Source organism: Apaloderma vittatum, unplaced genomic scaffold (genome assembly GCF_000703405.1).
Source record: "Apaloderma vittatum isolate BGI_N311 unplaced genomic scaffold, ASM70340v1 scaffold2398, whole genome shotgun sequence".
Lineage (NCBI taxonomy): Eukaryota > Metazoa > Chordata > Aves > Trogoniformes > Trogonidae > Apaloderma > Apaloderma vittatum.
Genome location: NW_009732176.1, coordinates 7,260 through 25,325, shown reverse-complemented (window position 1 = coordinate 25,325; position 18,066 = coordinate 7,260). Strand labels below are relative to the sequence as shown.

The 18,066-nt window shown below is 44.9% G+C and overlaps 1 protein-coding gene across 1 annotated transcript; it reads left to right on the top strand.

The window, feature by feature from the left end:
- Positions 1-1,498: 1,498 nt before the first annotated feature.
- LOC104278433 (neogenin-like) lies at positions 1,499-6,911 on the top strand. The gene is made up of 4 exons (XM_009875410.1): positions 1,499-1,676; positions 6,053-6,373; positions 6,518-6,548; positions 6,782-6,911. The coding sequence occupies exons 1-4, from the start codon at positions 1,499-1,501 to the stop codon at positions 6,909-6,911; spliced, it is 660 nt and encodes a 219-aa protein (XP_009873712.1).
- The last annotated feature ends 11,155 nt before the right edge of the window (positions 6,912-18,066 follow it).

Here is an 18,066-nt window from a genome sequence, read left to right as displayed (position 1 = left end):
AGCAGCAGTTATATCAAAAAGCTAAAAAAATTCCCCCAAACGGAGCATAAAGGTCTGAATTTTCATTTTTAGGGAGGAGTGTTTGGAAAATATGTGTTGTCCCCATCCCAAATTATTCAAGACTAAAAACTCCGGCGTGTTTGCAGGGCTGGTGCTCAGGAGGAGCTGGCTTGAGTGATTAAAAAATGAATGAGCCACGTTCAACAGGTGCATCTGCATCTTTTTATACCCAGTTGAAGCTATAAATCGTAAAAACGAGCTCGATAAACATTTTCCTGTTGTAAAGATTACAGGATGCGATCAACAGCTACTCCGGAATGATTTTTCCTTGAGTTTTTTGAGGTCTTGTTGATAACTTGCCGGCGTTTCTGACACGCCGGCTTATTGTGGTTGCGTCGAAGCTTCAAATGAAATTCAAATATTGTATAACTTGCAGATTTCCCTGTCACTGGGTGTATTTTCCGACTTAAAAGCCATTTTTGTGCAATGAAAGCAAGCGTGTTACAGTGGGAATAGTCGTAATGCTGCGCCTTTTGCTTCGGAAATAACACAGACTGATCTTTTGCGGTTGCTGAGGAAGGAAAAGAAAGAAAAAATCGCATTTTGGATTGGATAGTGGGGAAATTAATTGACTTAATTGGTAGAAATGGGCTCTTTGGGAGCGAAAACCCCTTCAGTACCCAACCGAAAGCACCGAATGTCGGCAATTTAATTCTAACCTTTATTCTTTCCCCAGTGAGTGGTTGTATTCACGTTACAGTATCCCCTGTTTTGCAGGACTTGATGATCTTTCTAGGTTGGATTTGATGATCTCAGAGGTTTTTTCCAGCCTCAACAATTCTGTGAGGCTGTGATTTTGAAGGCCTCTACCAAGAGAAATTGTTTTATAATTCCGTGGCTCTCGCTTTTTCCTTTACCGTTGGTATTTACATGCTTTTCTCTATGTATAAAAGTCAAGCAAGATGGGGAACTGAGGCTCCGAGGGCTTTGCCCACCGTGTTACGGGGCTGTGGAGTTTAGAAAACCAAGGGAAAAAAAATTCTAACACTTGAATTTAACGCTGGAGCTTCAGTAGGAAACCTGTTACCCAATATTTATGCGTCAGGTAGGGTTCCTCTTTTCCTTTTTGAGCGAAGAAGATTGTCTAGGGGGGAGGATGATGCGTTCCGTTCTTAAAAGGAGATTTTTTTCAAGGAGTCGTACCATTAGACAGCCAAACCCAACGTGCAGAATGAGTTTTAATTTCATGAATTAGCACAGTTAGCGGACGAGTGAAGAAGTTACGGGCTCGCCCTTTGCTCTTGGCGGCTCCTTCTTGCTGTTTTGGCTTTTTTTAGTCAAACAAATAAATGTTGAAGCAGAGAGGCCGGGCGGTGAGGTGGAGTCGCGGCGAACAGAACCTTTTTCTGGGGCGGGGAAAAAAGTAACAAACACTTTAGAAACTTTACAGGCGGGGAAGAGTTGTTGGTATTCAAGGCAGGCGGCGCGAGGCTCAGGAATGAGGTCGGTATTCAGCGCCCGCTACAACGGGGCGCTTGTGCGGCGCCTCGGGGTTTGTCTCGACGAGCCAACGGGACGCAGAAACCAATTCCTCAGCCTTAATGGTCAACGAGACGGGGAGGAATCGGAGGAGCGAGGACGAGAAGCAGGGCTGGATGAGGCGGGGACTGGAAGCAGTTGGCACGTTCGGTCGGTCCGTGCTTCGACACCTCGGGTGGTTCGTTGAGCCGTAGTAGAGTTGGTAACATCACCCAAGTAAATAAGTAAATAAATAAAGAGCTTTTTCGAACCTGCGGCGTCGGAGGAAATCCTCTCGATGGCTTTTTTTTGCAGGCGAGTCGGCTTCCTCCACCAATCGGGGAGGAATTAGTTGGTTTTTTGCACTTTGGATTTGTTTAGCGAACCCCTGGCGGAGGACGCCGGCCTCGCCTGGGTTATAGCTTTTTTTAAATTTGTATTTTTTCTTCTCGGAAATAATTGGAATCAAAAAATGAACTACAGGGGTGGCCGAGAGCAGGCACAAGCTTGGCAAAAAGCCCCAAAGCCACTGCCCCATCTGCCTCGGATTATCCGCACGAGTAGGTTTTCTTCCTCGGAATCCCCGTCACCGTATGGCAACATTCACAGCGGAAATTATTTCAACCGCGTTCCCGCGTAGCTACAAACACTCCGTATTTACAATCTGAGCCGTTTCAATTTGGAAACGCATCGGAGTGAGTAATGTCGTGTCGGGCGGCTCCTTCTGTTTTCCTCTCGGAGCTGGCGAAGTGGAAAAAGAACTTTTTTTTTCCTCGTGGGAAAACTTTCTCAGGGTGGGAACAGGACGTCGGGGCCGTTTGGATACATTTGCTGATCGGGAGCCGCCGTTATTGCCCGTTTTTTAATAAGAGGGACCGAATTTTGTGCTCTTTTACGCTTTTCCTCCTCTCAAAAGATGTGTTTAACAGCTTCTTCAGCGGAGATGCAATCATATTCTTTTGTTGGGTGTGGTTACGTAAGGGAAAAAAGAAATGATCTGGCTTTTGAGAGGTTTGAAGAGAACGTTCTGCAGCTGTTGAGAAAGCTCGGAGGGAGCGTCTTCACCTTTACAAGAAAGAAAAGAGATGAGGAAAACACGGCGGCACAACTTCAGGGTGGAGAGAGCCCGAGGCTTTGTCCTCTGGAGGACAAGTAGCTCCGGAAAAAATAAGGAGAAAATGTTCTTTGACTCGAGATGTTTCAATTCTGGGGCAGAAATATTTGGGTTTTTTTGCTTATTTGCCTTAAAACCTCGCTCCTAACAGGGAGAAGCGGCTGCTTGACCACAGGATAATCATTTGGGATTCCTTTTCCCCTTCTTTGTCCCGGGTGGGACTGAATTCTCTGACTTTGGAAGCCACTGAAGTTGAGGTGGAGGAGTTTCTTTTGATGTTTTAACTCGGCATCTATTCCTCCCCCTTTTCATCCTTACTGATAAGACCCCACATCTGGCCACATCTGTGGGCCTTTCTTTTTTTGTATCCCACTCAACTCTCCCCTTTTCGCCCTTTTCTGATTCAGTGCGAGATTGATTTCTATTTTTTTATTTATTTTTTTGTTCCTTTCTCCCCGTTTCTTTGCCTGTTCCCTCGCCCAGGGGAGTTTCATCTTTCTCATCGTCTACGTGATTGAACCTAATAATAAGGGAATCGAGTAACTTAAGTGATTTAGATAAAAATTGAGCAAAGCTTCCACACGCCGCAAGCTTGTGCGCTGCGTTTTACCTTTCTTGGAGTAGGATTTTTAGATTTTTTTTTATTTTGCATCAAATGCAGGCAGGAGGCATCAATATTCCAAAATTTCCTCGAGCCGAAATGAAATATTCCGGTATAATAAAAACATTAAACCCAGAGTTCTGCTTTTAATATATATTAAGCTTCGTCTTAAGCGGGTTTGGTGCAAACAGGTAAAACTGGGCCAAGTTTTGCTGCGGTTTTTTTTTGCACGTAAATAAAGGTTTATTAGGCTGGCTGTTAAATGAATTTATGCAGGCTCTGGAGATGAAAATGAGGGGGAAAAAATCCTCTGAGAAAAGAATCTGAGTGTCCGTAAATACACTTCATTGTAACAGGCTTAGTTCAGCTCCCGTATTTCTGTATTCACAGATTTCAAACGGTCTGTGCGTAAAAGTCTCTTTTCTTTTTTCAAACAAACATTAAGAAATAAGAAGAAAGCTCCAGGGGTGGCCGGCTCAGACGCTTTCGCGGCTGTGACATCTCTTCCCTCTCTATAAGGGGAGCGACTGATGCAGAACATAAAGGGGGAAAATAAAAAAAAAAAAGAAAAATCACTCCACCTGTAAGACGCCGGACGCAAAGCGCAGGATTCAAAGCGAGGGGCTGATTAAGAAGATCATCTTTTAAATGTTAATTCCTTCTGTGGCCCGCAGAAACGATAACCTTCGAGTCGCTCTGATGGTACCTGTCAGGGCGAGCAGCCCCGGGAGGTGGATTCCTGTGGCATCTTACCTTGAAGTTTTCTTTTCTTTCTTTCTTCGGCTAAAGGGCTCTTGCCAAGGGACGCTCTCCTTGACCCCGGAGCTTCAGATCTCCGAGCGGTGCTACAGCCTCGTTTGATGGCTCCGCTCGGAATAGCCGCCGCCGGGGAGGAGGCGTTTCATCCCGCCGCCGCTCCCCCTCCTGCTTGTGGTTAAGCCGCGGATCCAAGGTTGCCCTGGACCCCCCCGGTTTCAGCAACCTCGGGTCCATAATTTGCTCTTAAATCGCGTTTTCCTCAAATACGAAGGCGGTGGGCGCCAGGTGACGGCTGCGAGCACGCGTGTGAAAGGTGAACCTGTTTACGATGCGGTTTTTTCATCTCAATCTGACTTTTAAAGCTTTTTTTTAGAGGCAAAGAGCCTTGGAAGCAAGTCCCAGGGAAGGCAGCTGGGCTGGGAGCAAAACTCGGGGACAACACGACCGTGTTTTACAGCGAGTTGTAGAAGAGCTCTTCATCTCTTCTTTCTCCTGCCTGGCTGCCTTCTTTATTTTTTTTTTTTTTCTGTCCTCCTTGCCTCCGGTTTCAGTTGAGCTGTTGCAACAAGGCTGAAGTTGGAGGTTTAACACCCGAGTCTTATGAAAATAGCCAAGTAGCTTTTACGGTTGCGGCTGCTTCGGGTACGCGAGACTTACTACAGCGCGTAACGCCAAAAAAGCTCGGATGGGAGTTGGCTCAGGCTTGAGTATGACCTAAAAATTCTGAGGATTTTGGTATGACCCAAAATTCTAACCAGGCTGGAAGTGATACAGGGAAATGCTTCTTAAGCCTGACTTACACCTCGGTGCAAACATGCCTTTACAACAGGTTACTGGAGAAATTACACTCTGGTTTTTCTACAGCATTTTAGGAATTGGAGCTGTCAGCTTCCTTGTAATAAAGCACTTGAGGTTAAATGTGCCTTTTTGCAAAGCCAAAATCACAACTGAACCGTGAGGGTAATTGCACGAAAAGGAAGTTAATCTTTGTTTAACTTCTGTAACTTTTCCTGCGCTGGAAGCTGTCATAATCCCGTTTCTCCTGCCGCAGCGGATTATTTACCCCTGATAACTGCCCCGTAAAATCATTAGGACGCTGTCAGAAAGAGCTGCCTTCGAAGCGTTGGCCAGAGAAATAAAATGCCCAACGAGAAGCCGGGAGTTAGAGAACGCGGTTGCCTTTGGGAGAAGGGAAGGGAATGTGTGCGTTTTAAAATAAATGCTCTTTCGTAATTGAAACGGATGAAGAACAAAGTGGGATTTGCCCACTTTTTCTGATATTGTACGATACTTTTCATTCAAAGTTCTTACAGCGCTGCTGTGGTCTTGGCTGAAATACTTGACGAGTTGTGGCTTCTGACTCTTGTGGTCTCCCTCGTTCAATTTTTGAAGCTGTGACTTCTTTGCTGATGTGCTTTGAAGGAGAATCTCAGACCTAACTACTCCAGGTAGAACTAAATACTTGGCAATAAAATGAATTTCTAGAAAGAAAACCCCAGGTGGCTGTTTAGGCGTTGGTATATGTACATTTATTGGAAGCTTTCCAGGAGCCAGAGGTCTACTCCTAAACCTGGCAGAATGCAAAAATGGCTTTTACTTTTATTTTTTTTTTCCTCGTCATCAATATCATCTGATAGTTTTGTACTCGAGTGTAGTTGCTGAGATTTGAGAAGACTGCGTTGGCTAAAAAAGCCAAGTTGTATGTGCTTCGCCTGGTTCGAAATTATTAAAAACCGCTTGACGGGGTAGCAAGGACTATTTTGAGTTGTGTCGTTTGGCTTTTCGATGATTTTTCTACCTCGGGTTGTAGCTCTGAGGGCATCTTCTGCATTTATGTCCGATTTGTCTCCTAACTACACCAAGTTGATGGGTGGAGGATGTTCCACCAAGCTCAAAGCACCGTTCTCCATCTAATTCATTACGTAGGCGAGGTGCTGGACCCGATATCGCAAAGTTAACAGTCGGACTGGATCGTAGAAGGTCTTTTCCAACCCAAACGAGTCTGTTTCTTCCTCGAACCGATGTTTACTCCTTGTCCCTTATGGTTTTTCCTGTTCCAGGTTCACCGACGAAGGCTTTCACGTCGCTGAGGTTCTTGACGGAGCCTTCGGACGCCGTCACCATGCGCGGGAGCAACGTGCTGTTGAACTGCGCGGCGGAATCGGATCGGGGAGCCCCCGTTATTAAGTGGAAGAAAGACGCCGTCTTCTTAAACCTGGCGGTGGACGAAAGGAGGCAGCAGTTGGCCAACGGGTCGCTCCTCATCCAAAACATCGTCCACTCCAGGCACCACAAGCCGGACGAAGGGCTCTACCAGTGCGAAGCGTCTCTCGAAGACGTCGGAGCTATCATCAGCCGCACGGCCAAGGTCATGGTAGCAGGTAGGGAGAAACGTTTGTGCCTTTTTGGGTTGCTGGAAAAATTCTTTGTGAGAAGCTGCTTTTTTTTAAAAAAAAAAGAGCAGAAAATGTGCATAAAAGCGCTTTCAAGTGCTCTATTTTTTTTTTTCCCCTTCTCTTCAAAAGAAGTAACGCTAGATATGACACTTCGGCGACAGTAATTTATTTCTGACAAGGTATTATTCGTGTTTAAATATGTCTAATCACCTCTTTGTTGCATTTTGAGTTATCTGCTGCATATTTATTGTCTTCAAACTAGATGAAACCTCTGAAGTCGAAAATTAACTGCTTTTCCCAAGAATTGAAGATCACACGCAAAAATTTGCCAAACTTCTGTAGGGCACGCAACGTACAGATTTTCTGATGGTTTAGGAACCTTTTTTTTCATAGACGAGAACTCATGAGGCGGCTTTCTGGCGTTGGCAGCCTCTTTGTGTTTAAAAAGCGCCGCGTAGGGATGCGGCAAAAAGACCGGAAGTTTCTTACCAGGCATTTGAGAACGGCTGCTCGTCGATTTTAATACCTTTGTGAAAGGTGTTGGTGGTTTTAAGAGGTTTTCTTTGTCTCTTCCATCAGTCTGTAGAAGGACTTAAAGGCCTCAATCATCTAATTATTGGATAGAAAAAATGTTTTCATCTTCTCCGATATCCTTCATGAGCTTGGGGTCTCTTCCAGTATTAAGGTTCTTGAAAATTCTTCCCCTCCTAACTCTACCAGCTAGAAAAATCACATTTTCTCCTGGTATCTGACGAAAACAGGTAATAATCAGCTCTTTCCTAATCTACCTCGTCTTCCCCGCCGCTCTTCTGTCTGAATTTCTGGTCGTTTAACCTCCCGTCCTCAGCGGCGTGCGTCCTCCCGCGCTCCAATTCCTCCTCAAAGCGACGACGAGCCCCCCCAGATGCGAAGGAATCGGTCGTCGTGTTGTCGAGCGCTTTGCCAAGTCGGGCTTTTTGCCAGCTCGAGTTGTTCTTTGGCCTCGATCTCGGTCGTTGGCAACCGCGACTAAAATTCACGTTGGAAGCGAACGCGGGGATGGGAGCGTTCCCCGTCGGGCCATGCCTGGCTCCATAATTTTGAGCTTTGCGTGGCGGCTCCTGATCTCGTATCCCTGCGGCGAAATTTGGGGTGGAGGGGGCTTGTTCCGTCCACCAACGATTTGGCTGGAACTGGAAGAAGCGATAAAGATTTCTTAATTGGAAAAAGAATGAAAAGGGCGAGAGGCAACGCATGCGACAACTGAAATACTGGTTATTTGTTTCAGCGTATTTTTGTTATACGGGTAATCTGGATTTTTATTGTTTTTTTTTTCCCTCAATTGCATGAAAATTATTATAAGGTGGAACATGAGATGTACGGCGTTTGAAATCGCAATTTTTTGGAGGGAGCTGCTGTGCAGAACGCTGGCAGAACTTCCCTGACTTAAGGCGCTGGCAGATGGAAACGTGACAGAGGGCAAGAGGAGAAATGAAGGTCTCGCGCTCGAGGATGTTGCGTTAATCGTCTCTTGGCAAAGCAAATCAACTTCTTACGTTCCGAAAAGCCTCTTTTTACAGCGAGATGAGGCTGGGGGTAGGGTAGGGCTGTATTTAGCGTTACAACACTCGCAAACTGAATTTTTCTGCCGCGTTGGACGACGGCGGCGTCGCTAAACAGCCCTTTTTGCGGAAGTGCTTGCCGGGCTGTTTGGCGACAGGGAAAATCCGTCAACGTTTACGTCTTTCGGAGGTATCTTTCTCGGAGTAAAGGTTTCACGGTGCTTTTTAAAGCTTTAACAGTCAATAAAGTAGTCGCGGCTCAAAGGTAACGCTTGGTTCGGCGTGGAGCAGCCCGATCGGGGGTACTGAAAGTATATTGGCCTTTTCAAACCGTTCCCCTTAAGCTTTCAGGGCTTCAAGTGCTTTCAGTAAAGACAATGTGGCGAGTGAAACCCGATTTTAATCGGGGAAGGATTTTACGGGTGAAGGTTGCCACGTACCGGGAAGAAAATACGCGCTTTCCAAGAATTTCTCGAGGGTCCTGCCGCGCTCCGGCTGTAAAAGTGTTCCGGGTTGAAATGGAAGTGAGAGCGCCGGAGAGAAACCGCTGCCTTCCCCAGCGTTTTGTTAAAACTCCCAAATTAACAGCACACTGGTTGTTGATATTTCTACTGATTTGTAGGATGAGAACCACGCTACCTCGTCGTGTAAGATGGTCGCGGGATCAATCGGTCAAAGCTTTTGGCTTTACTGGTCTTTCAGAGGAGGATAAAAGCACCTCTTAAATTCTTGGAGAGCTTTAAATGATTTTAAAAGTATTTTTTTAGACGATGCTTGCCGCCGTCAGGAAGACAAGCTGCTAGGACAGACGTTGAACCTAAGGTTGAAATCTTGCGGGCGGGAAGAAATTCGAAGTCAGAGCTTTGTCGTCTTCCTAAATTGGTTTTGGGAATACCCGAAATCCGCTGATAATTCTCCAAGATCTGTGGAAGCGCGCGTGGAATGGCTAAGAAATGATGCACTATAACACGAGGTGCTATTGCCTGCCTGTATTTTGGGTTTTTCATGAGATAAGTAGGAAACAATCGTAGTGACACAAGGAGAAAACACCTTGAAGGAACTCTGGGATAAAAGCCGAAGACCTATTACATGAAAATTTAAGAAATATTCTGTTGGACAGAGTAAATAAAACCTAGGATGAAGCGTTTTGTATTTCTTGATCTAGGATTGCTTGCTTTTTATTTAATCAGAAATAAATAAAAACTGAAAAGATTGCATTCCAAAATTAAATGTTCGGGAGGCATAACGGGATTTCTAACAACTGAAATCAGCCGCTGTTGACTTAATCTTGGTTGGATTCCGAATCACGGGAGATTTTTAGCTTATTGAACACAACAATAATAAAAGTAGCGAAGAAAAGGAGAAGAAATCCTCCTTCTCTCCCAAACTCGTTTTTGGGACTCCAGAAATGGATTTTCTTGACAAATGGCGGTGGCGTTGGGTCGATGGTCGGACTTGGAGAGCTTTTCCAACCTTAATGATTCCACGAGTCTCTTCGTATTTTGAAATTGCGGGATTGCTGCTACTTAGGACACTTAAAAGCTAGGAGGAAACCTTTTGTAAATTTTTTTTTTTTAAAAACACCCCAGAAATTATTTTGCTCAGAAAAACCAGAGGTCTGAAAAGCAGGAGCTAAAATCACAGGGTTTGTGCTGATTCATTCATCGTTTTTCTGAGTTTATCAACCCGCAGAAGAGCGACATTCCAGAATCAAGAACTGTTTGAGAACTAAGTTTTTTTGTTTAAGCGGGCCGTGAGGTGACAACAAAAACTTGGGACTTTTCTGCACCGTGTCCGCCTTCTACTCGTGGGACGGTGAGGGATGCTCGGCGGGAGCGCGCCCCGATTCCTGCTCTTCTTACCCTCGTGCGGCGCGGAAACGGGCCTTCGATTAGCAAATTTCATTCAGGGAAAAGGTTTTCCTTTCGGTTTGGAGCGCCCGGCAGAGATTTACTTTGGCTGACCGTTGAGGAGATTGGATTGGCACAGGAGCAGCCTCGGGTAGCGAGGGCGGGTGGTTTTGGTGAATTAAAATAACGAGACGTAATAGATCAGAGGCGTCGGAGGACGGTCCGGAGATCATTTTTCCGGGAGAGGGTTGTTCCTGCGCCACGTTTGTCCGCTCTGCTTTTACAAGCCTTTAGTGATAAGACTCTTACGACCCCTCAGGGACTGTCTCGTGGAGCTGTCGGGATGGTTTTTTCCTGGGAAATTAAACCTTTAGTTTTCTTGGCGGCGGCGCTTTTGTCCTTTGCTGCGCAGGACAAAGGTGCTTTTGGGGTATAAAGTCTGAAAACAGATGCTTGATTTCAAAGGTTCTATAAACTCTTTGGGTTTTCTTCCTGATAAGAAAATCGTTCGTGTTTGCGGGGCTGATGATTTTTTTTTTTTTTTTTTTTGGAATTGGGTCTTGAACAGGTGAGAAAAAGAAATGAAATAGAGATTAAAACCCCCTGATTGATAAATAACAAAAGAGAGCTTGTTGCTCTTTAGGTGCTGACTTTTCAAGTTGCTGCCCTGAAATTCCTGCTTGGAATGAGCAGGATTGTCCAGCCGGCTTTTGCAACTCCAATTTTCCCATGTCCGACCTCCATCTCTGGTACTGAGGAACACCATCTCAGTCTTTGCTTTACGACCAAGAACAAGAGGGATCGTTATTTCTTTAATTGCCATCTGACACGTTAAAAACCTTTTGGACCTCTTGCTCAGACCCTCCTTTTACCTTTTCTGGACTAAATAAACCCGATTTGACTGATGTACGTGCATCATATTCTCAAATATCAGAATATTTTGCTTAGTTGGCCGTCCTGATGATACATGTTTAGCCAGTAAAATAGAAATAATTTTATAATTCTATTTATTGCACAAGATTATAGAAGAGCAAAGAGCTATTCCTTTGGCAAAAGCTTTGGAAGTTTTTCGGAACCGCTTTCTGTGAACCCTTTGCCTTGGTTCTCCAGGGCAATATTTCCGTTATCCTGCCCGTGAAGCTGGAACACAGCCACGAAATCATAGTTTGCAACAATTTAGGATGTATTTTATTTTATTGAAAGCGACTGTAGAGCGTGCTGGAGTCAGATTTTGCCTCGCGTGCCTGGGAAACTCAATTTTTGGTTATCTCGAGGAGCACAAACTTGTAAGTTTTTTGAGAGCTGGGTCAGCCAGAGCAGAAAAGCTTTGCGATACGCTCAGCGGCATCGTTTGAAGTACTAAAGTACATTTTTTTGGTGACAACTTGGGCTCTGTAGCGCTTGATTTGCTTAAGTGGGTCCCCCCTGGAGGGTTTTTGGCTCGTGCGCTCTCCGGTTTAGCTGACCAAGTTCTGAGTCAGCGTATTCTTTTGCTGGCTGATGTTTTTGCTTGCGATGTTCTTCCGATCCCCGTTTTGGGTGAGCGTGCGACGGATCTGCGGACAAACGCGAGTGCAGCAGATTTGAAAAGAATTTGTTCGCTTTGTGCCGATGTCCATATCAGGAAAACCAAAACGTGCGACAACCACGATGGGAAGGAATCCGAAAGTGGCCAGGCTTTCTGGAGAATTTTTTTTATTTTTTTCCTATAGGTCTTCCTTTATTTCTTGATTTTACTTTATAAAAGTAATGACGACGTTGTCACCTTCGGGGATTTCTTTTAGATTAATTAAATTTTCTGCCCACCTCGCGCGCTCTCGTGTTCCCAGTTTAACCTTTCGAATGGTTTCTTGACCTCGCTTCCGCCAAATCTCTCCAGGTTTGCGAAGCGACCAAGGGCAAGCTGTTGACAACCCTCTCGTTTGTCCTTGGTGACCTCTGTTGGGCGAACGGGAAATAGGTCGGTCGCGATGCCACCGCCTCGCTCCGGGGGCAGAAAGATTTAAATTAGCTGAGTCGATCTTCAACTTGTATAAAACACGTCGTCCGAGTGATTTAAATTAGAAAGGGGTCAGCTCCTTCTACCAGATCCGGTCGAGGGAAGCAGCCGACGTTACACCCTCCCGCATTTGGTGTTTGATTGACGCGCCGCGGCAGGGAAAGGTCGGTTTCCAAATTTCTCTAAGATGATTATGGGTTTACGAGCGAAAACGTGTAATTCTTCAAACCTCCTTATTCCGTATTTACCAGCGGATGATACAATCCAGCGCTGACAGGGGGATTGAAGGGATGACATCGAGGCCTCTCCCATTTCTAATCGTGGATTCCGCGCGAACCTTTAGGATGTAAATTGGGAGCGGGCTTTCTATTCGGAAATGCAAAAATACTCTTGAAAAGCCTTCCCTTTGAAAAGATTATAGTGATTAGCATTTATTAAGCTGTTGTTTTCATGCAAAAAAGCAAATCCTGCCCAGATTTTCCTCAAATTGAACTTTTGTGCCTTGCATAATAGCCCTGCTTTAATTTGAATAAGATTCAGAATAAAGTGGCCAGATAGGAAGTTAAACGCTAAGGAGAGAAAAATCCTAATTTAAGCCGCTAACTGCGTGTGTTTTTAATATGCAGACAAAACCGAGGATGTTTACAAGTTAAGTGGTGTCACAGAGGGCAACGCCGAAAAGTCCGGGGAAGAAAAAAGCAATTTAACGGCGAGCGCGATGTTAAGTTTCTTAATTTTCTCTAGGGCAATAAAATGTGGTAAAACGAGGTTGAGCGATTGCGTTCGCTTTATTACAGTGGCTCCCGCTAGTGTAGCTGAGAGGCTGTCAGCGTTTCCATTATAAACTCTTATTTTCCAGGGTTTCTAATTCAAATTTTAAAAGCTCACCTGGGCTGGCGTCCGGCATCCGAGGCCGAAATGAATATTTCCTACATTTGGAAAAGGTGTTTGGCTACGTCTGAACTAACCAGGGATTTTTCAGATGGACGGTGCCGGGCTTGGGATCCCGCGTAAAACTTTGACCGCGTCGTTTCTCCGAGCCCCTTTTTGGTCGGTAGCGACCGTTGTTACTGGTCAGATCTTCTGGAAGGGAAAAAAATAAAAATCAAGTTGTGAAATCCAAAGTTCAGGCTGGGGTATTTTAGTTTCTTTTTTTTTTTTTTCCCCCTTTTATTTCCCTCTTGAGCTTTTTTACACCTCTCTGTAACGCTGCCAGATGGACTCGTTGAGTAAAAAAGAACAATCGCGACTTCCCGTCTGCTCTCTAAGGAAGATTCAATCTGGATTTCTTAATTTGTGGAAGGCAGGATATTTAAGCTGGTTTTTGGGAGGCAGGAGAGGGACCTAAGTAACTCGTTTGATTCTTTCATTTGCTCATCCTTAAATTAAGGAATGCGAGGTGTGGGCCCTAGAACATTTGTGGGCATCTAGAACATAAATTCGAATGTTTGAAACCTGGAATTGCATGAATACCTGATGAAGGCGACAAGATGATGCCTTCGGTATCTAAAAGGAAAATACCAAGTTGGACTTGTTGATCTTAGAGGTCTTTTTCAACCTTAAACGGTTGTGCCGTCGTGGAATCATTAGGTCCCGAGAGCGGGATTTAATTTGCTACTTCTTGTTGTCCTCCCAAAGGGACAAGAGAGTTTGCTCCAGGAGGAGAGAATACAAGTTGGCTCCTTGTGAATTAATCCGACTGCTGGTTTAAAAGAAGCCTGAAGCCACGTTGTGAAAGCGAATATTTTTATTTTTTCAGGTAGTAAACCTGAAATAAATGCTTAATGTCCTCTTAGGTCTCTTTGCGCAGCGTTTTCCTACGCTGCCTGTCTTTGGGATGAACGGTTCTTTCCCCCTCTGGACGCAGCACCTGACACCCACGTTTCTGATTGACGCTTCAAGTTGTGAGTCGCTGTGTGCTACAAATAAAAGAGATTTTCAAAAAAGAATAGTTCCGAGTGGGACATCCGGCGTAAACCTTCTCAGTTTAAGTGATGGCTTCGAGTGCGAAACTAGTTCTTGATATTTTGAGCGTTCTTTTTTTTAAGTAAAAGTAGCCAATTTTATTAAGTGGTGAGGAATTTGCCGCCGCTGAGGCCGACCAGTCTGAAGTGTAGTGGTGGAGCAGGTGATGATTTGTAAAATTAATTTTAAAAAGCGTTTCTTGGAGGGTAAGACAATTTGTGGGTTTTTTTCTGTTTTGTTTTGCCGTGTCTTATCTGCCAACATAATCCAAACGTGGAGACGTACCTCCTAGAGAGGTAATCTTTTAGAAATACCGCTGCATAAATATCCTTTTAAGAGGAGGATGAGTGGAGCCCCTTTGTAAAACAACATCCTGCCAGTAGTAGGTTTGGTTAAGCTGAGTAATTTCATAGTTGGGCATTTCTACGTCCTCCGTGTGCTTTCGAGCAAGCGCAAAGCGCTGATTTAGTGTATTTTTTAACGTGTTTTTTTGTCGGGCGGAGTGACAGCCCGACACTTTGATCGGTCCGACACGGCGCAGTTGTCTTTAAGGGCTGGAAATCGTATTTACTGCGATAAAAAGCACATCAAAACGCTGATATCGGCTTAGGGAGAGATGAGCGAGGAGGAGAAGAAAGTCGCCGAAGGCTCCAGCCGGCGGGGAGGAGTGGAAGCGTTCTTCTGACGTCGCCTGGGAAATGGGACTTTTCATTCAAATCACTCGGAGCAAGTCAATTCCCAGCTGTAATCCTCCCCTCGGCCTCCGGAGTAGGTTTGACAAGATCCGTACTAATCCCGGAGCGCCGCGTAATTTTACCAACTCGGAGCTTATCCCGACCGGTGGCAGGCCCTGGGCTTTAACGTAGGTGCAAGTTGAAAGAGTTTAATGTGAGGGTTGTTTGGTTGGGTTTTGTTATTATTATTTTTCCCCATTAGTGGCTAAAGGCTCATCCCCTTACGTAACTATTTCTAATCTTACTTAGTATGAAAAAAACCCACTAAATATAATGTTCCTCTCTTAGATGCGTCTTCTAGGCCGATGTGGGACTGCCCCAGTTTTTTCCTCGCAGGGCGGAAATATTGATTTGATGCTGTAATAAAATAGCCAAAAGGTCATTGCAGTGTGGTTGCCATGGCCACTAATGCTTTGGATTGCTTAAAACTCGCCCCTTTGGATCGCTTAAAATTCTCCCCCCGCGTTTCGGGCTCGGGACGCGACTCGTGACCCCCCTTGTTGTTTGGTGTAAGATCATAAATAGGGCTCGGGGAGGGAGGAGTAACAACGAGAAGCGGCGTGTCGGACTGAAACGCTGAGGAATTTATATCGACACACGTGTGTGTCGTATCGGAATCAAAACTTGTAGGAGGGCCAGTTCGAAAACAAACAAAATCTGATTTTAAGAGAAGAGCTTGGGAAATGCTGGTGGCGGAGTTGTTGCTTTGGGTAAAAAAAGGAATTAAAAAAGAGCTGAAAGAAATAGGGCAAGGCCATCGAAAGCTCACGATGAAGAGTTTTGGGTGGCCGTCCCTCCATCCCCGTATCCTTACGCCTCGCCGTTTCCTCCACGAAAGCCGAGAGGAGCAAACTTAGTGGTGGGACTTTGCAGGGGCGACGTCACGATAATTGGATTTTGGAGATGTTTTGAGGAGGGTGCGCGATGGGAGATGCGTCTCATACGCTACAGGAGCTTTCGTGCAGAGGGAATCCAAGCGTAGCTCCCTCGAAGCCCTGTAGTAGGACATGAACATTATTTTTACTCTTAATTCTTGATGGAGCTTTTTAGTTTGGTGTAATTTCTGACAGAGTTGTGCTTACTTGTGGAGGGAATACATTTAGTTCTACGAATTCAATTTTTGAAAGAAAAAGAGGTTTTGATCGGAGGATTTTTGTCCAGCCCTGGTTATTTTGTTTCTCTAGAGCTCTCTGGAACGCCAGGGGTTGACAAATGTAAAAGAGAAAATATTAAAACTGCCAGCAAGCATGAATTTATTGGAAGATCTGTGGCAGGTTCATCGCTTTGTCTGAAAATGAAGGATTTATTTTTTTTGGTTTCTATGACACTTGTTGATCTCTGAAAATTTAGTCTTCTCCCTGCCTTTGGAGAATCTTCCTCGTCTTCCCAAATGTGTCCGAGAGGCTTTTTTTTTTAAACGTAGTTGCTTTATGGATGAGTAAAATAGTTTTCAAATTGAGCTGGACCATATAAGATGAAGACATGTAATTCTAGAAATGACGTTTTCTGCCTTTGAAGGGAGAGACAGATAAATCTGGAACGCCGACAACTCGACTGAACGGGAGTTTGTGCATATTCTGCGTCGCTTTCAGCAGCGTGACACCATGTGGAAACATCGGTTTTGTCAGAATTACTGGGAGTTCGTTCCCCCTTCTGCCCGTTCCCTCTTACGTTAATCGGTCGTGACTTTTCGGGAAATGCACCGATCAAACTTTTTTGGATGATCATCTGGTTGAGAAATGATTTTTAGATGCTATTAGATTTTTTTTTCCCCCCCCCAAGGGCCAAGCTCATCCTCCTAAATGTAAAATATTATCTGCAAACCTTAAAAAATGAAGTTACTTTTTATTTTTGGATAAGATTGGGGACCTTTTAAAGGTCCCTTCCACCCCTGTAGTCCGTAATCGTAAAGATACTTAACTCTTAAAATAAGTATTATCGTATATATGGACCATGTATAATTATATATATGGGCTTGATCTTAAACATGTTTTCCAAGCTAAATGGTTCTGTGATATTTTAGTCGGGTGGATGTTCAGCTTCTTCAGTTCCTTGTGATCGAAATGAATTTCTTGCGTAAATCCCTCAGGGTTTCAAAACATAAAGGGTGCTTGGAAGAGAGGAACACTACCACGGCAGGTTAAGCCAAATCTTCTAGAGATGGAAGTGAAAATTAATTGATGAAATAAGAATAATAATCAGTTTAGGTCATTGCCTGCATTAGAGCAAAGTAAGAAGCTGCCTGAATTTTAATTATTTTACTTGTAAACTGATTAGCTTAAAGAAAAGTCATGTTTGACGGTAGAATTGTTACTAATGTACACGCTCGTCGGGTTTTTGGGGGGATTCTCATGCTTTGCTGTACCTGATTCTCATGATTTATTTGGGGTTTTTTGTCCTTTATTCATGAGCTGAACTTTGACCTCACGCTCCATACCCTGTGTGCCTGTTCTTAGAGGATTTTTGGCTATTTAGACTTGCGTGAAATTCTTTTTCTATTTTAAGGTCGTCATCATCTAAGCGAAATGATTGACCCCGTCTCTTTAACTTGAGCGGAAAGGTCCGAATCGTTTCCTTTTCTTAATTGCGTTATTCCTCAAAGCCTCCCTTTCCCTGCAGCATCGTCCGGACCCCGATCGTTGCTCCGTTCGCTTTCCAGTGACCTTTACGAATGCAATCTTGCTCAACTCACCACATCGCCACGGATATAAATACATCTCCATGCCATAACTAATGTTTTTCTCCATGCGCAAATCATTTTTCTTTGCAGCCTGTTGCTTTGGGCCCCAAGATCCTCCTTTCTGCCTCGCCGACTGCCCCAGGCTGCTTTTTTACCCCCTCTCCCACTGAAAATCTGAAAAATTACTACGCCACTACCTTTTAGAGTATCTACTTGTAGCGCATAGAAGTATCTTGGTGTTCGTGGTTGTTCCATCCTGTTGAGCACCGTTAGCGAGATGACTCCACGAGGTGCTTGTTGGTTTTTTGGATGTTCTCAAGAACCAACACGAGACCAGTCACTCACCTTCTCGCTGCCTCCTCGCTCTCTGTCCACTGCTCCCAGCCTGTCCCACTCCTTTGTAGCGCGGAGGCGCCGTCCCTGGAGACACAGAATCATAAAACCGTTCAGTCCAACCCCTAACGCTGCTCTACAAAGCGCATCCCTAAACCATCTCCCCCAGCCCCACATCTCGACGACCTTTAAATGCCTCCAGGGATGGGGACTCAACGCCCTCCCTGGGCAGCCCGTTCCAATGTCTGACTGCTCTTTCTGTGAAGATTTTTTTCCTAATGTCCAGTCTAACCCTCCGCTGTTGCAGTTTGAAGCTGTTCCTTCTTGTTCCACCTTTGAGAAGTCCTTTCAGGTAGTTTATCCTAGATCCTAGAATCACAGAGTGGTTTGAGTCGGAAGGAACTTTAAAGACCATCTCCCACCAGACCAGGTCGCTCCAAGCTTCATCCCGCCTGGCCTTGAACATTTCCGGGGATGAGGCATCCACAACTTGTCTGGAAGCTTAGGAAGCTGCTCTTCTCCTTGAGCCACGTAGGATCTTTTTCCTTTGAGCCCCAAAACTCACTCGCTTCAGGT

Excerpts from the sequence above, each read along its gene's own strand:
- LOC104278433 (XM_009875410.1), top strand. The coding sequence starts at position 1,499 with ATGAGGTCGGTATTCAGCGCCCGCTACAACGGGGCGCTTGTGCGGCGC. Across the intron at positions 1,677-6,052 it reads TGAGGCGGGGACTGGAAGCA|GTTCACCGACGAAGGCTTTC; the intron begins GTTGGCACGTTC and ends TTCCTGTTCCAG. Across the intron at positions 6,374-6,517 it reads GGCCAAGGTCATGGTAGCAG|AAGTAACGCTAGATATGACA; the intron begins GTAGGGAGAAAC and ends TCTCTTCAAAAG.